The sequence below is a fragment of the Amphiprion ocellaris genome, chromosome 12 (assembly GCF_022539595.1).
Source record: "Amphiprion ocellaris isolate individual 3 ecotype Okinawa chromosome 12, ASM2253959v1, whole genome shotgun sequence".
NCBI lineage: Eukaryota > Metazoa > Chordata > Actinopteri > Pomacentridae > Amphiprion > Amphiprion ocellaris.
Window position 1 is genome coordinate 3,610,429 of NC_072777.1, and position 20,401 is coordinate 3,630,829.

At 41.1% G+C, this 20,401-nt stretch overlaps 1 protein-coding gene across 2 annotated transcripts in view; it reads right to left on the bottom strand.

Annotated features, from left to right (window-relative positions):
• nhsl1b (NHS-like 1b) overlaps nt 1–20,401 on the bottom strand; it is a 134,810-nt gene that overhangs the window by 52,481 nt on the left and 61,928 nt on the right. The window contains exon 1 of one of the 2 annotated variants that reach the window (XM_055016188.1): nt 13,821–15,141. The exons of the other annotated variant lie outside the window; for it this stretch is intronic. Coding sequence (XP_054872163.1) covers nt 13,821–14,025 — 205 coding nt within the window. The 5' untranslated portion in view covers nt 14,026–15,141. Of the gene's footprint in view, nt 1–13,820; nt 15,142–20,401 lie in introns of those variants that run through there. 2 annotated transcript variants of the gene reach the window in all.

The following is a 20,401-nucleotide window of genomic DNA, read 5'->3' on the forward strand; positions in this document are numbered from 1 at the left end:
TGACACAAAATGCCACAAATGAGACAAAAAACAACAAAAACAAGACAGTTTTGCAAAAATGAGACATAAAACGACAAAAGCAACAAACAAAATGACAAAAAAATTAGACAAACACTAAACAAAACAAAAAAAACGAGAAACAAAGCAACAAAAACAAGAGACAAACGACAAAAGTCTGACAAAAAAAGACAAAAAACAATAAAAACAAGAGAAAATATTACAAAAGTGAGACACAAAACAACAAAGGAACAACAAACAATCTAGTATTTTACTTTATGATAAAAACAACAACATAGTTTATCAATGACAAGCAAATAAAAACCAACATTTAGTCCATAAATAAGTTTCAGAATTGCTCATCTTATTTACGCTGGATGGTATTTCAAGCGACTCCAGATCAACTTTATCCAAACCCAGCATCTGTTTATGGCTGGATTCACCCTCAACTGCTACCCACAATGAAAACATCTGCTCACACGTCTGACTCAACTGTAATCAGAGCGTCCACAAACAAACCAGAAAACACTGAGCAAGCTCCAAAGATACTTTCCTCCACACTGGACACGACCCAGGCTGCCCCGAACTGACCTTCCAAACAGGAGGCCGCATGAACTCTCTGCAATATTGGCGCTTAGAACCACTAAAGTTCAATTTCTACAACACTCACGGTGCGGGGAACCTCCAATTTGAAGGTCTCCAACTAATCCCTGCTCATGTCTCATCTAATGTTCTGGGATCACTAATGAACTGGGGCTCAAGTGCACAAAAAAACTTATGTAACACACCAAGAAGCCGCAACAAGTCAGAGATCCTAATTCTGGCCTCTGCTAAAACGCAAGGCTTTACTGTGGGAGGGACGTTCAGAACAGATGAGACTTCATGTGGCCACAGCTGGACGTGGAAGAAACATGCACAGAAATGTGTCACATCTGCCCCAGAGTTGGCGTCTCCGGCCGAAGGGGGCTTGTTTAAATCATAATGTAAGCAGATATTCTGTTACTGGCAACCATTGCAGAGTAATCTACTGGTGGGATCACAGTATTTAATGTAATGCAGAGTATTTGGGTCAGTTTGTCGTGTCTTTCTGAAGCTGGAAACCAGAACTGGGACTGGTGCTTTTTGTCGATAACTTGAAGGAAGGTCTATTAGCAACGTGTACATCGAGTGGTAATCCTCTTTCTGCCGTACAGTCGGACGGTTCTTCAGCATTAAACCCACGGAGTCGGCGATGTGGGATGAAAAAATAGTGAATTACTTCATCTAACAAAACTGAATTCCTTCTCCAGCACAACTCCCACAACATCTGTTTCTCTACATTTTCCAAGCCTGGCCGGAGTCCCGTTGTGTGGACTCTGCAACTGACGATGTAAATTACTGCATGCAGCTGATGAACTGGGACGCTGACAGTAATACTTGATGTGTTCACTTTATGTGGATTCATTTCTGGAGGTAATAAATCCACAACATGCACCTCAATTTCCTTATGTCTCAACTATGATCAGCTGGGACCAAAGAGGATTCATTTTTCTCCATATGAGACCAAATGTAGGTTTGGTTCCTAAACATGAATCATTTTAAGGTAAACTACTGTTCAAAAGTTTGGGGTCACCCAGACAATTATAACAAGGACATTTCTAAGTGACCCCAAACTGGTGAACAGTAGTGTGCATGAATTAAAGTAGCTCCATATTAGCTAAAGTTGATATTGCTAGTTAAAGTTGACCTACACTACTGTTGAAAAGTTTGGGGTCACCCAGACAATTATAACAAGGACATTTCTACGTGACCCTAAAATTTTGAAAGGTAGTGCACATGAATTAAAGTTGCTCGATATTAGTTAAAGTTTATATTATTAGTTAAAGTTGCTCTACACTAAAATTACTCTATATTATTCAAATATAGGGCATAATGCTGAGCCTAAAACTAGGTCAGATGATCAAACCTTCATATTAACACAGCTCTACATGTAGAACGGCGGCTGGTGTTTGACTCTCGGAATGAATGTTTTGTCCAGTTCACACACTTTTCAAGACGGCAGCATATTAGCTGTTGCACAGGACGATAAAGAACAAACTTGATGTTGTCCCACTGGTGAATCATCACGCTCTGATCCGCCCCGACAGCTGCTAGGATTCCTCTAATCAGCAACTTTATGTTATCTACCGACCAGCATTGTGCCTCTGTTCTTTTAGCTTGGCTTTTATTTAAGACAGAAAGAGGAGTTTGAGTAGCACAGAACAGAAAAATGTGCCAGTAAAAGAGGAACCAGATCCTCCTCGTGTCACTTCGACCGGTCAAGTAATAGCCGACACATGGTCCCACTCTGCAGGACGGCAGCCCAGCAAACTGCTGCTCCGCCAGCTGTTACTGTGGACACATACATGCACAAAAACAAACACAGATGTGAGCAGCCTCTACGTAGCTCCACTCTAACGTGTGAAAAAATGAGAGAAAACAGTCAGGAGGGAGAGATTAAAGTGAGAGAACCTGAATGAATCAGAGACAGAAAGGAAGAAACAAAGGAAGAAAAACGATCTAAGTGAGAAAGAAGGATGAGGAAGGAAGCTGCTGTGGCAGAAATGAGCTTCCACACTGAGGAAGGACAGGGAGATGGAGTTTTCTTTGTCTCACAAAAAGTGTGGGAGGAAAAGTCCACACTTACCTTTCAGACAGAACATTTCTCTGCACTTCTTCCCCGGATTTATCCACAAACAAACAAACAAAGCCTGGTTTTCCCTCTTCTCCCTTCTGTCTCACCACTTCCTGATAACCATCCTTCTCGTCCTCCACTTTCTCCTCCCGGTTCCTCGGTCAAACCGTCCAGACGACACAGATCCTGACACATACACTCCCCCTCTCCATCTCCCTCCCTTCCTTTCTCCCCCCTTCACACACTCCGAGTGGCAACTGGCCAAACTTCTACACCGCAGGAACTGCTCTGTGACCCCCCTCCCACCTCACTCTGCTTCCCCTCACTCTCTCTCTCTCTCTTCCTATATCCCTGAATGTCTCTCTACCACACCGACACCATCTCTCCACCCCATCAGCGCAAAGAGGTAGAAGCTCAGCCTCCATCTAAAACTCCTAAATCTGCCGTCACCAATAAGCCCCATCACTGGTCTCCTTCCTGCACACGCTAAAACACACTCATGCATACTTATTCACATATGTTGGGTAGATTAGTTAACGTAAATTAGCCTTGTGCACTTTGATGATTGGCATTGCGAGAGAACAGGCGCAGTGTGTGAGGATAGTGATTGTAGGGAATCTGGGCAGTCAGCAGTTCAGAGAGAGACAGGGGGCCCCGGCTTGAGGCCGATCCTTTGTGCGCTGATCAAATGTAATCGCTTTAATCCCCCACAATTCAACTGTTTGTTATCAGATGAAGCTACAAGCTCGGTGCGTCACAAACTCTCCACGCTGGACGCTCTGAATTACCTGCAGCATCGCACACGTCGGGTACACAAGTGTGTAAAAAACTCCTCTGCAGAGCATGGAAACAGTCAGCGTTTGCTTTTACATGTTCAGCTGCCCATCTCGGATATTTGCATCCCATGACACCTTTAGGGTTTGGAGCATTTGAGCTGCAATGAGAGATGTAAAGTTGATTTTAATGTTCTTCGTAACGCACACAGTCAGAAAAGGATCAGTCCAAAATCTTCCAGTTGAGTTCAGATCTGACGATAGCGAAGGTCATAACATATGATTGTTATCGTTTTGATCAAACTGTTGAGTACCTGTCCTGCCCTATTGATGGGGACTTTGTCATCCTGGGAGAAACAACTTAAATCCACATTTTAAACATGATCATTTAGAACTATTTTGTATTTATTTTAAGTGACAAGTTGACCCAAATCATGCCAACAACATGACAGAACCACTGGATCTCTGTACTATAGACGTCCAGGATGCATCATGTGATCATATTCCTTTTTTCCACGTCTCTCTCTAAACCACTGCCTCTGGTTTTGCACCACTAAACTCTCAAATTCATCTTGTAATTTTATGAGGAACGCAACCCCACAATAAGATCCACTGTGTAGTTGCAGACTAACTGTTCTTGACTGGATGTTAAGTGCTAAATTGTACCATGCAGTGCATCTACAAGGTTTTGGTTTTTCCACTCGATTCAAGTTCTTGCTTTGTCTGTAAATATAAAGGTGAAAAAATGGTGCTACTTTAATATTTTAATTAAAACCTTCAGGTGTGTTTGTCTGACACTGAAACGACATGACTGGTAGAGGTATAGCAGCATCGTTTTTTGGTATATACTCCCAAAAAAAAAAGATAAAATCAAGAGAAACAGTGGTGCAGTCACAATAAGGCTATGATGTAGTGTCCAAATAAGAGTGTGTGTTATGAACATGTTAATCCCACTCTACAGCGCCTCGGGGGTTCTACCTCGACCAGATGTCACCAATTACAGGCCGATTGGTGCACGAGTGACGTGGAGCTGCTGCAAGTGTCTAAAATGAGAACGCCACAAAAACGCAGCCCTGACAATAAGCCGCAATTAAAAGAATAAAAATAAAAATAAAAAAACACACACAAAACGTGAATAAACCCACGTAAACCAGACAATAAAATCTCACTTCATCAGACCTCCACCTTAATTGGACGCTGCTTCGGCCCAAAATGGCTTTAAATTTAACCTTCTCCATAAAAGCCCTGGCTGGAAGGCAACACTTTGAGGTCTACGTAATCACTGCTCTCTCTCACGAAGCAGAAATAGTAAACGCAGAGATCTCCTTTGCTGTCACAAACCAATCAGTTTTAGGTAATTGGCAGCGTGAATTATAGTATTTCCTCTTTGTTTGCCCATTTTCAGTGCAAGATGCTGAACTGGTAAGCATCACTTTCTTCATAAAGAGATATTTAGGCTACTTTTGCTTGCTTTGATTATAATCCTGCCACTATAACGCATATAATTAACCTAATTCTAAAAGAAAACAATCATTACACAAATTTCTAAACTTTTTCTTTAATTATCCAATAACTGTTCATTAGTTTTTGTTTTATTGTTATATTTGTCATGTTTATGTAGTCTTCTAGTTGTATTTACTACCAGTTTTCAAAATTTAATGTATAATAATATAATATAAACCCTCTTCCTTTTGTTCAAGCTGTAAAATCTGACGTATGCATGTTATTTAACCCTTAGATGCATAAGTGGATCAAAAATGACCCAGTTTTTATAATTTCATATTCCAGCTGTTCAAAAAACATGTTTTTGAAATTACCTTTGACACTTTAAAAGGAAATTGTAATATTTGTGTTACTACCTTGAGCTCTTTATCACTGAAAATATCATACAAGAGGTGATGCAAAAACTTGGAGCGACGGAGAGCAGCAACAGTTGGAGGAAAAGAGTGAAAAATGTCAACAGAATGGATGCTGACATTCTTCTATGGCTGCTCTGTGTAATATTCTGCTTTGTCAACTATCAAAATGTTCAAAATCTGTTTAAAAAAGGGAAACATAAACATATTTCAAACATGCAATAATTTTTGTGTGGCCAAAAATACAATGCAACCAATAATACATAGTATTATTCTTAACCAAAATGGCAAAAATATCATAAAAACACACTGATTCTTATACGGGCCATTTCTGACCCACTTATGGAAGAGTGTAGGGTCCAATCACTGCATTTAAGGGTTAAAAAAGCCTTCTTTGAGAATGTTTTGAGCAGCTACGTGGCAACTGAGGTCTCTGGGTTAAGTGGCAGCTTCTTTCTCTAACTACAGGACATTAAGACTACATTTAGAGACATTCCAACTGACCATTGTTGTGATTCTCCAAAATCATTGTCATTGTCTTCAGATAAAGCACTACGATACGGCTTCGGATCTCGTCAAAGGCCCATATTAGGAACAAAGACAGCATCTTATCTCAGCGTCCCTCAGTGTATCTTCGGTCACGTCCACTGCAGCACAAGTACAGCTTGTTTTTACTGTTCGCTGTGTGATCTGCGTCAATGACACTAAATAGATAAAAGTTACGCTTGCTGTAGCAAACATGAAGTTTCTGCAAAACTAGGAGTCCCACACAGACTGACAAGGAATCTAGAACTGGGATAAATCTGATCCCACCATGCAGGCCTCTTATTTGACGCCACACAAATGAGTTTCCTTTTCCGTGACATGTTCATGTAGCGATGTTAAGCTCTCACCTTGCTGGGACAACACTGGTGCTTCCTAACAACATAAGCCTCAGACCTCTATCCCCTCTACAGGCTGAAATCATGTTCACAGATATAATCGCTTGCTGTTCTTCCGTGTTTCATCATCAAGTCACGGCATTCACGGATTACATGAAACAGAGGTGACGTGATACATACACCATGATACAAACTGAGCTAAAAAAAAGTGGGTGATGCAAGTTAGAGATTTGTTTCTGCAGCAAATCAGATGGAATGTGAATTAACCCTGTGAACCCCCAAGAAGCTTCTGGACGTTTTTTGCTCCCATCACATTTTTATTCACTGTGACTCATTGCAATATAAAGTCTTGCACCTCTATGGAAACAGCACAGTCATGGCTGGAAGTAGACAGGACTCAAAAATGTGTTTTGTGCAGTTTAAAACCATTACAATGCCATTAATCATTTCAAAAAAAAATTTTTTTAAATAGAAAAGCACTCAGAGAGCGCAGTACTCCACCAAGGCTGCTCATTCCCCCATATGGCATTGTCAGAAATGCAGCATTTTTTTAATAAATGCAGCAATCATGCGATCATCAGCAGGCAGCTGACGTAGTGTTCACTTGTTGTCATGGTTACAGTGACGGCATGCTGCTATCTCACAATGATACAGAAATCTTTAACAAATCCATGGATCCAGACTATAAACTGAATCACTGCCAAAATCTAATTACTTGGTCCTTGTGTCATTTCTGACCTTCCCTGAAAATTTCATCCAAATGTGTTGGTCCATTTTTAAGCTAAGATTTGGTTAAGTTTCCCAACAGAGTGGCATGTGACACACATCAAGTATCAGGAAAGAAAATCTGACAATTCTGTCAGTTTATACAGTTTGTAGCTCTGATTAAGTGTCCAATTTTGGTTCTTTTTTAAAAACAACATGCCTTTCAAACCTACCAGTGAGTTTTGGGGGGTTCAGAGGGTTAAAATAGGCCAACACTGGAGCAAACAGCAAACATCTTACATAGAATCAGCTAATAGAGTAATAAAAAAGGAGGTCACGAGGGTCAGAGAATAAAAATCTGACTTACCTGAAGAAGATCAACACATCATGATCAGCACATTGAAAAAAAACAGAGAGAGAGAAAAAGGGTGATTAGTTTAAAAGCAGTGCTTGATGTACATGTTTTTAGATGAAAAGTGCATGTATGTTGTGTGTACATGCCCTGGGCTGTGGGCCACATCACCAGATTTCCATGTCTGTCTTTTAATGAGGCCTCGCTGGTTTATACATCCCATCTCCTCCCCTACAGCAAACTATCATCTGCTAATCTGGATTTTCACATGCACTGCATGATAATGACGAGAGTGTGGAAATGTCGCCAAAACTGCACAAAAACAGCCGTTACGCAAGAGTTTGCTCTCATCTGTATCCTCTCAGATTTCACTAAGCGTCTCACACAGACGAATACGTCCCAAAAGATCCGTTCACACAACCTAAATTCATAAATGCCTCTGTAATGGCGGTTTATAACCTGAGACCCAATTCTGGTTCCGGCCGCCACAACACTGGTGTGCCAACATATACTTACTAATATTTAGGTCGATATGCTGTTGTCCTAAATGTGTGAATCATAAAAAAAGAGAACCACAGTGACATACTGTAGACACACAAAAAAACCACACAAAATTCCACTGAAGACTAATCCCCAAATCTCCCAACTTTCATGTTAACACGGCGCATTCACATTTGCCAGCAGCAGACATCTCGATGAGTGTTTGGTGATTAGATGTACTGTAAAGAACATAAACGGCCTATAAGAAGCAGTGAAGTAAACAACTCTCAGACAGGGATTCAGGCTCAGAAAAGCTGAGCGGCTTCAGCAGCCCGACTGTCCGACCTATTCCCTTCCAGAGCCGTCATTATGCCCATCTGATGGCTGATTCAGCTACATAAGGGAGATCGATAGGGCTGATTAGGGAGATTGATGATCATTTAGTGTCTGTGCAGGTGTCAGACGGAGAGAAAAAGGGATGGAGGGTACGAGACACAGAGTGGAGCGATTTTCGATCCTTAATGGCAGAAAAGTCGACATAGAACAGCTGTGACAAGAGACAGGCTTCGTTATCATTAGAAAAGATTCCATACAGCTAATCCTGAAACACGTAGCCAGCTAATTAGCCTAGCGACAAAAACTATCTTCCGGCTTCCTCAGTTCATCAATTTATTAAGCACACATCAAATATTTCCTGATTCCAGCTTATCAAGTGTGAAAATACGCTGCCTTTTTCACGTATGTCTCACAGTTCACTAGCAAGGACCACACCACTGATTGAATGAAGGATGGAAGCTGAACTGTTTATTGGACTCTAAGGATCAGAATGTTGGTGACGACTGAGGTGTGGGGGAAAAGTTTCGTTGGATCTCAGCGGTGGATCCCCTAGGAAAGGGAGAAGACAGGGAAAGGAGGCTGAAGGGTAGGGATGGTGGGTAGGGCACGAGAAGCGAGAACCAACAAGTGTGAAGAGCAAAGTAGTATATATGGACGTACGACAGGAAGTGGGGCGATTGAGGTGTGGTCTTGCTTCTGAACCTCCTCTAAAAAAACTTTAATCTCCATTAAATTTATTATTTTTGAGTTCTCGACTGTTTGTCTGACACAAATCCACACCGTCGTCCCACAATGCAACGCACAAATGAGATACAGAATCTGTTAACAGCTGCAAAATATAAAAATAAATCAAATGTTGAAACAAACGGCGGTGAAGTGGTTCAAAAAGAGCTTGGAAGACAAACAAACAAGAAAGCATAAAATTCTTGGACGCATATTTCGTTTTCCTTTTCATGAGGTTTAATTGGCTGCGGCTTTCCAGAATCACACAATGACACGAAAGCAGCTAATAGATTCTGCAAATATTGTGACCTTCAATTAATCTTTTCCAGTCATTACACAAGCAAAAACAGCAAATATCACTCAGTTACAGCTTATCGTGTGTGTGAGGAGTTTCTGGTTCTGTTTTTTGGTGGGTTTTTTTATCATCGTAAACTAAATATTAAGAGTCAACCAATGCGTTTTTAAGGGCCAATAGTGATACTGATTATTAATAATCAAAAACACAGACAACGGATATTTGGAACCAATCATTCCTGGTGCCAAATTTTGGAAAAACACAAACTGCGAAACAAGAGCGTAATTAAAAGTAAACTTTTCAGAATTGATCCTTCAGTGTTGATTGGCTACTGCTAGTCAGATAATGCAGTGAGGAGGACACTGCTAGAGACCAATGTGGTGTTGATTAAAAAAAAGATCTGATAGTCTGATTGGTAGAAAACTGGTCCATTCTCAATGAATATCTTTTGGTTTAGGACTCTAATAACGCAGCTAAAGATCTGGTAATAGTTTAATGATTACTGATATTTTGCTCTGAGAATAAGGGTGTCAAACATGCGGCCCGTGGACCAAACCTTCCCCGCCAAAGGGTTCAATCCGGCCCATGAGACGACTTTGTAAAGTGTAAAAATCACAGAGAAGACACTAACTGTAAATTGTAAATTTGTAAAACTCTAAATTTTAAATTAATTCTATACCAAAACTAGCTGTTTTCATCACAAAGTAAAATACTAGATTGCTCATTGTTCTTTTGTCATTTTGTGTCTCATTTCTGTAATATTTTGTCTTGTTTTTGTTGTTTTTTGTCTTTTGTTGTTTGACTTTGGTCATTTTGATCATACAGTAAAATACTATATCATTCAGGTCCACATACCTGTGACTAAATGTTTAGCGTCTTTATAGACACTCTGTGATCTGTAAGTTGTAATGTGTAAATCATAAACTGAGGCATAATGTTGTTGAAATTGAATTTATTTTTCATAAGAAACCTCAGGGGGTTCAAAATACTATGTAAAAAGAGAATTCTTTAAATATGAACATTTTCAGAATGTATTTTTTGCACTAAAACAAAGGAAAGATTTGGAGTTGTGGTTATTTATAGGCTATTATGCTGTGATTTTACTGGTCACTGGAGATCAAACTGGGCTGAATGTAGAACCTGAACTAAGATGAGTTTGACACCCCTGTCTCAGAATGAAATTTTCTTTAAATTACACACTTTACGTGACACTAGTAGTGCATATCATGGAACTGGGACATTGCACAGTTCACCTGGAGAATAAATCCCTAAAACACAGTAAATCCTCAGTTTCTGCTTGTGGAAAAACTGCATAAAAATGAAAGTCAGCTCAGTGTTTATTAAATCTTCTAAGGCTAAATGAGAATTTTCACACCCCAGAAATCTCTCCTAATAGACCTCTTTAATACGGGAGATATTTGGCTCAAATAATCAAGAAGAAAACGTACATTTAATTGGTTTCGTGCTGTTTATAATTTTCCTAACTTTTCTCCTTAATCCACCTCAAGTCAATTAAAGTTTGCCAGGTCGTTGGCGGAGCAGCCAATAACGGCTCACGTACCGGACGGCTCTGATTGGTTCAAATGCTGTCCCAATAGGAGGTCAAACACTCGCTCGCGCACCCGTTACCGTGGCAACCGAGGCAAGCACCCAGCCAGTCGGGGCCGGAGGCTGCGTCAAAATTGCAGGTTTTGGATCCCCAGCCGCTCATTTCGGGGCTATATTTACACACAGGCACGGTGCGTGGCGGCCCGTGGGTCTTGTAATGGGGCGCTGGCAGGCGTGTGGAAGCAAGATCCAGATGTTATAAATAGCTAAGCTTCAAACCCGAGACCTAATCTGATGAGACGTTTCCTCTGTGCGGCGTGCATCAGTACAGTATGGATGGAATACTTTTATACTGACCTGTCTATGACACCGTCTCCGGTCTAGAATTAGTTATAAAAAGACGCAGACTGTGTGAGACAGAAAAAGACAGAAAGAAAAAAAAGACTGCGAGTGAGGAAAATAGAGGAACTGTACGACGGAGGAGCATCAGCCTGAGAAAAACAAAGGTCCTGTTTGTCTTGTTAACTGTTCATTCCTTCATTTTCCAGTCAATTCTCTCTATCTCTGAACTTTGTTGTCAGCTTATATCACCCAATTAAATACACTCCTTGCTCCTATTCTGGAGACTTAAGTAAAAATCAGTTACTACAACAGAAGTGATCAAATTAGATTCTGATTATTTAATAACAACAATATTCCAATGAAGGATTCTAACTATAATCTGTGAAAAGGCTTTCCTGGGAGCTATGTGAGGGGCCAACATGGACCAGATAGGCCGACTGCAAATCAGGTAGGATGATCTCCTTAGGTAAGACAGATCAAACAGAGGGATAACATGGACTATAGCACATTTAGATAAGATCTGGCTCAGATACAAGGACATTTTCTGCACACATGGTCAGATATTGACACCACAGACGGATGAAAAACACTGCACCAAAGTAAAACCACCTCATTTGAACTGCACATAGTAACTCAATGCACACGTTTGGCTTACATCATGACAAAATGCAACAAACCTCTTGCCTGTAATGTATTTCTGCAACAGTAATTTCACCAGGAATAAAAGGATGCTTCTGATCCTTCTGTTTAATGGTGTTTTCTGACATCTCTCCAGAAAAACACCAGTTCTTACACCAGCTATCACTAGTCGGTGACCATTTTAACACTGCTTCTACTCTTTGACTTTGAGAAAAATGTCAGGACCTCGAACCATCCCAGCTATGTGCATCCCTGAGCTGTTTTAGGAAGGGGCAGGTTCAGAGGTGATCGAGTGACGAGGAAAGATTGAGACATGCAACAAACGACAACAACCGCAACAAGTTCCACAATCCTGTCAAGCAAACAAAATGAAAACTTACGCTCAGGCAGTCAAAAAGTGATTTATTAGGCCAAAAGCCATGCATTAAAAATATGTATGTATTAAACACGTCAGTTATTAACTCCAACAACAGGCCTCCTACTATCAAGACCATCTTAGTACACCAGCTTTGTAACAACTACAGACACATGCACTGAAGTCAGCAAGTTAAACGTTTTACTAGAAAACTATTAGTAGCCCAATCGCTTCATAAACAAAAAGCTAATATGGAAGTTGTTCCAAAGAAACACACACAAAGTTGGAGAAAAAAAAGTTAGCCGTCGTAGAAAAGTGGAAACCAGGGCTGCAGCCAATAATTAGTTTCAGGGTTGATCATTTTTGTGATTAATCAATGAATTGTTGTGTCTGTAAAATGTCAGAAAATGGTGCAAAGTGTCGATAAGTGTTTCTTGCTCTGTCCATATTCAATATATCATCATAACGTAGTAAAGAAACCAAAAAATATTCAAATTTACGAAGCTGGAATCAGAGAACTTTTTCTTTTGTTTTACTTTAATAATTATTCAGACTGATTAATTTATTATCAAAATAACTGAGCAGGTGACAAGTAATCGATCAATCCTCGCAGCTTTTATGGAAATCGTAGTACAGCTGTCCAATTGCAGGGCACGAATTGGAGGCAAATGTCAAATTGTTTGCATCACGCAGCTTCCATGTTGCCATGAAGGTGTCGGGGAAGGAGGTTTGTGAAGTTATTCAGATCACAAATAAAGTACTTCTGCACACTGGCAGCTTTAAAGTGACTCGTATCACTGGTGTATTTGCTACCAATCCCACAGGGAGAGCCTGAAACTGTAACACAGAGACTTGGACTTTATACTTTATACATATTAATGCTGATTTAAATACGATTGTAGAAACAAAACTAGAGTTTAATGGATAAAACTTTTTGTTTTCTGTCAGAGAGGTAGCTCAGTGGTTATCAGTCATGGTGCTAGCAGGTGCCAGAACATCTGGATAGTCACAAAATTACTGTGACTGTGACTGTAACGCACCATCGCCGTCTTTTTCCATTCTCAGGTGAAGGTTAGGCTTCGGTTACAGCTATTGTCCCCAAAGTCTTACTGACACCACTGCCTGAGCATACACTCACATGCACACACATGCACAAACACACAACAGATGAACTGATCAATAAGTGATGAGACTAATCTGGAAACACAACACCCCTGATGTACTGAAAGAAAAAACACTCCTACCTCTGGGAAGATGAAGTCCAAATATAAACAAGGAACTGAAGAATTATTCTGCTCACTTGAAACTATCAAAGCCTGCGCACACACACACACACACACACACACACACACACACACACACACACACACACACACACACACACACACACACACACACACACACCCTCCTCCTGGCACCGAATCCAACACTCACATCAGTACCAGCCTGTGACATCACCGTGGCGATGACATCCTCCAGCTTCCGGTCTGACACATCGTTGTTTAACTATCACACTCACACACACACACACACACACACACACACACACACACACACACACAAAGTGCCCTTTGACCGTCTACTGTACTCGTCCCAGTGACCACACACACCTCCTACTCGCTCCCTATGGCAACCAGGAAGTGCAGAAGGGTCACGGAGACGGAGAACAAGGGGCCATAAAAAGACAATGACACACTTCTTGCTTTGCTTGAGCGCGTAAACAAGTCATTCACTGGGAGACTGAGAACAAGAATCCATTCAAATAAACCCACAGCGCAGTGAAAAGGTGCGATGCAGCCAAACCAAACATACCAATGTGGTTTGGTGGGCGTAACATATCAGATTTAATAAGCAGTGAATGAATCCCCTCTTTGTCCACTCTCACCTATTCTGTGTTGGGGGTGGTACACCCAGTCGTCCTCGTCCTCATGTCTATGGCTGTTGCTGTGAACGACGTGGAGCTCGTTCTGGCTGTGGAAGATGCGCCTGCTCTGGCGGGAAAGTGTGGACACGCTGAGCCAGCTGAGAGCCCGAGTAAGACCCACCGGCTTCTCCTTTCTGAACGAGGAGGATCTCCTGTCGCCCCTCATTCTCACAAACTCAAAGTCTTCTTGTAAACTATCTGGATAAACAATCCTCAGACGTAAATCCTTCAGTTTGTGTGTGAAACATTCAATTCGGCATCCAAATACAGATGCTAAAATGCTATTCTGATTCCACGTTGAGCTTTAAATTAGTTCCAGGGAGAAGTTCAGCCATCGTCCAGTTTGCCTTTTTCCACATCATGACCCGGACAGCCTCAATTTCCAACCTCTTTCTCCTTCAGTTCATCTCTGTCACGACCTAAAAGCCAGACTTAAATCATCCCTTTTCCTTTCTTCTCCTCTTTTGTGCTTTAAGACTCCGGGCATGATTCCCAAACCCAAAGTGGTAATTAGGCAATCCAGCAATTGGGGAAGATCACCGCCCCTCTGCGGCACAGATGCACTCGTATGTGCACAGTCACTGCTGGCTGTAATGTTCCTCAGTGGTGCATGACAGGGTGGAGAGAGGTCTTCCAAATTACGCAGAGAAACTTTCCAATCACGGCAAAGTTTGTTGTTTACGACGTCGTACGCCTTTATCTCCGGCAGCTGACACACACACCGTCGCCACGGCAGGAGGTCTAAAGGTTCTTCTGGGTCTATTCCTGGCCTGGTGAAGTTACGCTGGTATAAACACACTCACATGTGAAAGCGTCCCGCCAAACACACATCCTCTCCTGGGTGTGTAGCAAAGATGATGACACCTCCCAGGGTTTTGCAGAGAATTTTTCTGCAGTCTTAACTTGTCAACAAATTCTTCTTTTTGACCTCTTTTCTTTGAGTTTCGTTGCCGCTGGTGGTTGAGGGAGAAGCATTCCAAGCAGGATGAGGCGGTGAAATTAAAAGAAGCTCCAGGTGTTGTCGGCCGTCTGGGTGTCCAATCAGCTGATCGGCACTAGACAGAACCAGAATGGGGGGAAACACACACCTGCTGAGCGTCCGACACTACACAGGTTGTAAACAAAGTACGCACCGCTGAGGATTTCCCTGAACTCCAAGCTCCTGGCGAGTCCTCAACAGTGTGTGACTAAAAGAGTTGACTATTTGTGCCGTGAGTTCAGGGTTAGGATTACACCCAACCCTAGTACTCATGAAGCTGAAATACGAGTCAGCCCGTCCCTTCTTCCTTATTCCCTGCCTCTCTCCTTCTGTTTTCTGTGATCTCTGCTCCTCCCCTCCATCCGTTTGCCGGCATGGCAACCACTCTTCATTCCCTCCTTTATTTGCCTTTTTTTCTTTTTTTACACCTTTTCCTTCCTGTTTACCTTCCTTGTCCCTCGAGTGCTTCCTATTCCGGGACAAAGCAGCATTTACTCCCTCTCAGCTACTGGCACTAAAAGTCATGTTTTATCTAAATGACATCTTTAATAGCAGTAGAATTAAACAAATGACGAAAACAGCTGCAGACTATAAAGCAGCATGCTGCAGATCTGCAATATTTTCTGCAGATTTTTCTCTGGAAAAACAATAACCACAGAAACTACTACAGTTTGATTTTTTAATGCACTTGGCTATATGTTTAAAGACACATTAAAGTATGAAAGGACAGTTATAGTGGTTCCTCAAGTGTACATTTGGCTGCCTGAGGTGCGGGAAGCAACTGGATAAGCAGGACATTTCAAGAAGACACTAACAAAATTAAAATGATGATCAGCCAAACATTAAAAGCAACTAAAGCGATTCTCAGTTTAAACATTACATCAGTAACAACCGCTGGTAAAAGTTTTTCCATAAAATAAAATGCACGACACATATTTAGTGTCCCAACATGTACTTGAGGTATGTAGAAATATCACACGTAAGCCCTCAGGGACAAAAACAAAGTTTTTATGGGGCACTACAAGCCTGTCGGGGAGGTGGAGCATTCCCACCCAAGTGTAACTGCAGAGCAAACATGTGACCACCAAGGTGTGACAATAAACCTGCTGTGTGTTTGACTGTGCATGAACATAACACAGCAACCCTAAACACTTCTTGTTTCCACTTGATTAAAATTATTTCATCCGTCTAGATGATGATCTGGAGCTCTAAGATCTTATTGTGGCTGTTCGTGTGGATCCATTACGCCGCTGAAAGCTGATTCCGGATTTGTGCCTGTGATGTGGTGTAAACCTAGACGTAAACCCCCGTCCCTCTGTCACCTCCCCGACCTCATTTTCTTTTCCCCTTTAGAGACGAAATCTACTATCTCAGCACTTGCTGTTTACACAAAGGGAAAACTGTCAGGTCGTGAAGTCTCAGTTTAATTTACAAATATGAGCAATCAAGACAACAATCTCTCTCTCAATAATAAACATGCATACACTACCGTTAAAAAGTTTAGGATCACTTAGAAATGTCCTTATTTTAGAAAGAAAAGCAGTTTTTTTCAATGAAGATAACATTAAATTAATCATAAATCCAGTGTAGAAATTGTTAATGTGGTAAATGACTATTGTAGCTGGAAACAGCTGATTTTTAATGGAATATCTCCATAGAGGTACAGAGGAACATTTCCAGCAACCATCACTCCTGTGTTCTAATGCTACATTGTGTTAGCTAATGGTGTTGAAAGGCTCATTGATGATTAGAAAACCCTTGTGCAGTTATGTTAGCACATGGATAAAAGTGGGAGTTTTCATGGAAAACATGGAATTGTCTGGGTGACCCCAAACTTTTGAACAGTAAAGTACATTTTTAAGACTTCTGTCCACACAGAGGACTAATAAGACCACAGTCCTTTAATAATTAACCAGCATTACTCAACTGTGCAGCGGTGAAGGGATCAGTTAGGCATATTAATAATATATAAAACGAAACCAAGTGATTAAAACAGCACACAGCATGATGTGGACGGTGTTAATAAGGAAAATAATTAACATTAACCGCCTGCAATAAATACTGGACAAAATACACACTCAGGCCCGTTTCATTTGTTTTCCTCTCCTCAGGAAAGAAAGCTGTTTTAGTACCATAAGCCCCAAGTGACCCGAGAAGTCAAAGCTCATCAAAAGAGGTCAGCACCCTGGTTCAACCCCCACCTCGTTTTTTGTTTCATTAACTGCAAACGAAGAAGGATCACTAGCAACGATAATCAATAAGTTTAAGCCGGATGTCTGAAGCGGTTGAGTGGACATTTAACAGCTTGGGCTGCTTCTGGTCGGAGGACAATATTTCTGGCAGGTTTGAAGTGGGAGCTGAGCCTCCATCTGTTGGACAACAATGACCCTGATTACAACTTAGAATCTGCCCGGATTAATCTTTAAAGGGGCAATCAGTGATTTGTTTACATCATAAATTAGAAATGTGGTGCAATCGCTCACAGGAGTTTCAAAGGAAAATCAGCGATTGGCAAATTTCCACCATGACTAATGGCATGAACACGTCAGAAAACATTTCTACATATATTTCTTCTGCAGTGTTTGTACTGAAAGACCTGCGAGTCTGGCACCACACCCAATCTGAATGCTATCAGCCCAGTAAATGGGCGGTATCCTTGAACAATAATCCAACACATATGGGCCAGTAAGGACCTCCTCCACCTTCCAGTAGACCAGAGGGCGTTTATCATCCATTCTGTTCACTGATAAACACAAAGTAATCCTGATAACAAGGGCACCCTCTTGCAATCATGAGGGTAAGAATCTCTGGGGCATTTGTCACCTGGTAACATACAAAATGGAGCTTTAAAACGTTGTAAACATGGCAACTGGGTGTACTACAACTCAAACCAAGCTCCATTTGTAAACCCAACCAAGTAGCTTTAGCGCCTAAATTTAACCATCAATTGAAAACACAAACAAACACAAAGTGAAAAACAGAAAATGAAAACAAAAGCTAAAAGTAGACCTAAGTCAAGTAATAGTACGATAATAAAGTTCTCAGAAGGTCTGGGGTGATAGACCACCACCACCACCACCAACCCTCCAACATACACCAGTACTGGATTTCTGATACACCACTTGACTCCGCACCACTGTCTGCTCAGCTGTCATATATACTCTGCTACATGAGCTGCAGCGTTATAAAGAGCGGAGTCGGACTCTAAATTACTCTAATCATCCTTTTCTGCATGATGTTTTGTACAAAAAAACCCATTAAAATCGCCTAACAGATAAAACAGTCGGGCTCTTGTGATAAGAGAACACCATTAAATGGGGTCACTGAGCCCATCAGAGGTGGAGGACTTCCCTGCTGTCCCACATATACAGGAATGATAACGCTTATTGATAACATCCCAATACATGGTCACCATGTGCTCAAAGCAAACCACTGAATTTGTTTGGTTTCTCTTTGTATGACTTAATATTGTAAGGTCTTTGTTTTACTATGTGAATGGCCTGAGATGACTTATGTTGGGGAACTGGCGCAATATAAATAAAGTTGGGTTGAATAAAGTCAACTTGATAATCCAAAGTAAAATAAACCACTGGCTTGCTGGACATATAATGGTTTTAAGTATATTTGTATATAGTTTACCAGTATTACTCCAATAAGTCAGTAATCAAAGTAGGATGATAATAAAATTAGGACAAATCTAAATAAAGTAAAATTTTAACAGCTACAAATAAAACATCACTGCAGAATACCCAGAATGTATATGTGCTTCAAGAGTGTACAGTGTATTGACTGTAAAGTGATAATGTTAATAAACTGTATATCATATGCTGGTTGTTTTCTTCCCCTGTGAAGCTACTGAAAGCAAAACATTTACTGCTCAAAGAGAAACGACAGGAATTTAACTTGAGCTCTGCAGATGCATCATTTCATCACCAAGACAGAGCAGGTTACAAGAACCAGGACACGTAAACATGATTATATCTGAAGGCACGTGGCAGCGATAAGCAGTGAAACGGCACAGACCCTCGACCTGCTGCTGTTTGAACAGGAAATACAGGTCTGCAAGTGTCAGTGGGAGACATTCCTGTCAAACATGATTAAGAAAGGAGACAAGAGGGAAAGTAAACACAACAGCAGACGGCAAAAAGTAGACTTAGCTTCTGTGCAATTACAGCTTAATTACATGAAATCAGATAAGATGAAAGGCTTCACACATCCTTGCATCAAAAAGACACAATGCGAAGTTAAGCAGCAGATAAATAAGCCTGAAAGAAAAGATGAACTAAATGAGACATTTCTTTGGATCTGAAGAGTCAAGACTCCTGTAATTTCACTAAATATCACTAAATTATACACTACTGTTCAAAAGTTTGAGGTAACCCAGGCAATTTCAAGTTTTCCATGAAAACTCACACTTTTATTAATGTACTAACATAACTGCACAAGGGTTTTCTAATCATCAATGAGTCTTTCAACACCATTAGCTAACACAATGTAGCATTAGAACACAGGAGTGATGGTTGCTGGAAATGTTCCTCTGTACCTTTATGGAGATATTCCATTAAAAATCAGCTGTTTCCAGCTACAATAGTCATTTACCACATTAACAATGTCTACACTGCATTTATCATTCATTTACTGTTATCTTCATCAGAAAAAAACTGCTTTTCTTTCAAAAATAAAGACATTTCTGAGTGACCCCAAACTGTTGAACGGTAGTGTATAAATTTCACACGCTTGACATGTCGTCGCCTCTCGCATGACACAAACAGGAGACGCTGGTTGCTTGGTAACCTAATCAGATATCAGAGACCAAACCGGACATCGATTCGCTCCGACTGGGACCAGACGCTGCCGCACAAAAGGGTAAATATAGCAGACAACAAACCACCTGGAAGCCACTAGTAACACACAAAAGCACCACTTAGCGCATCCTCCAGTCTTATTCTAGCAAAAGCCTCGGCCGAGAGTTGCTGCCAAAAATCTGAAATCCCAGTTAAGTACAGTTTGGCAGTTGTGTGCGTCTCAGCGGTAACACATTCACAGAGCCAGTTAAACACAGGGGTTCAGTTGCACCACAGAGGAAGGCTTTTATTACCCCACTGCACCCCACATTTACTGGGACAGCAACACCGGAGCTGGAACTAGACTGGACCAATGTGTTTTTGTCAAAAGCCACATCTGGGAATAAATTCTAGACCATAGTGGGTTTTGACACCAGTTGCGTCTTTTTTTGGGATATAACTGTTTTCCCTAATTTGGTTTCACTGCAAATGTGATTAAATTCCTCTCTGGAAGTCTGGTTTAAATTAGCCTGCAGGGAAGTAATGGGGTTAAGGAAGGCATGCTTGACCTGCATGTGTGTGTGTGTTATATACTGTACGTTCTATATTGGGTTCCTCCAGGAGGTGTTGGAATCTTCACTAAAGGGTAAGGAGGGCCTCAGCTCCTTACAAACACGTGTCAGATGCACATACTGAGCAAGCAAAAACATGCAGAAAACTGTACGTGCTTTTTCTCTCTGCACTCATGTAAATAACTGTTGCAGAAAGTTTGTCTGATG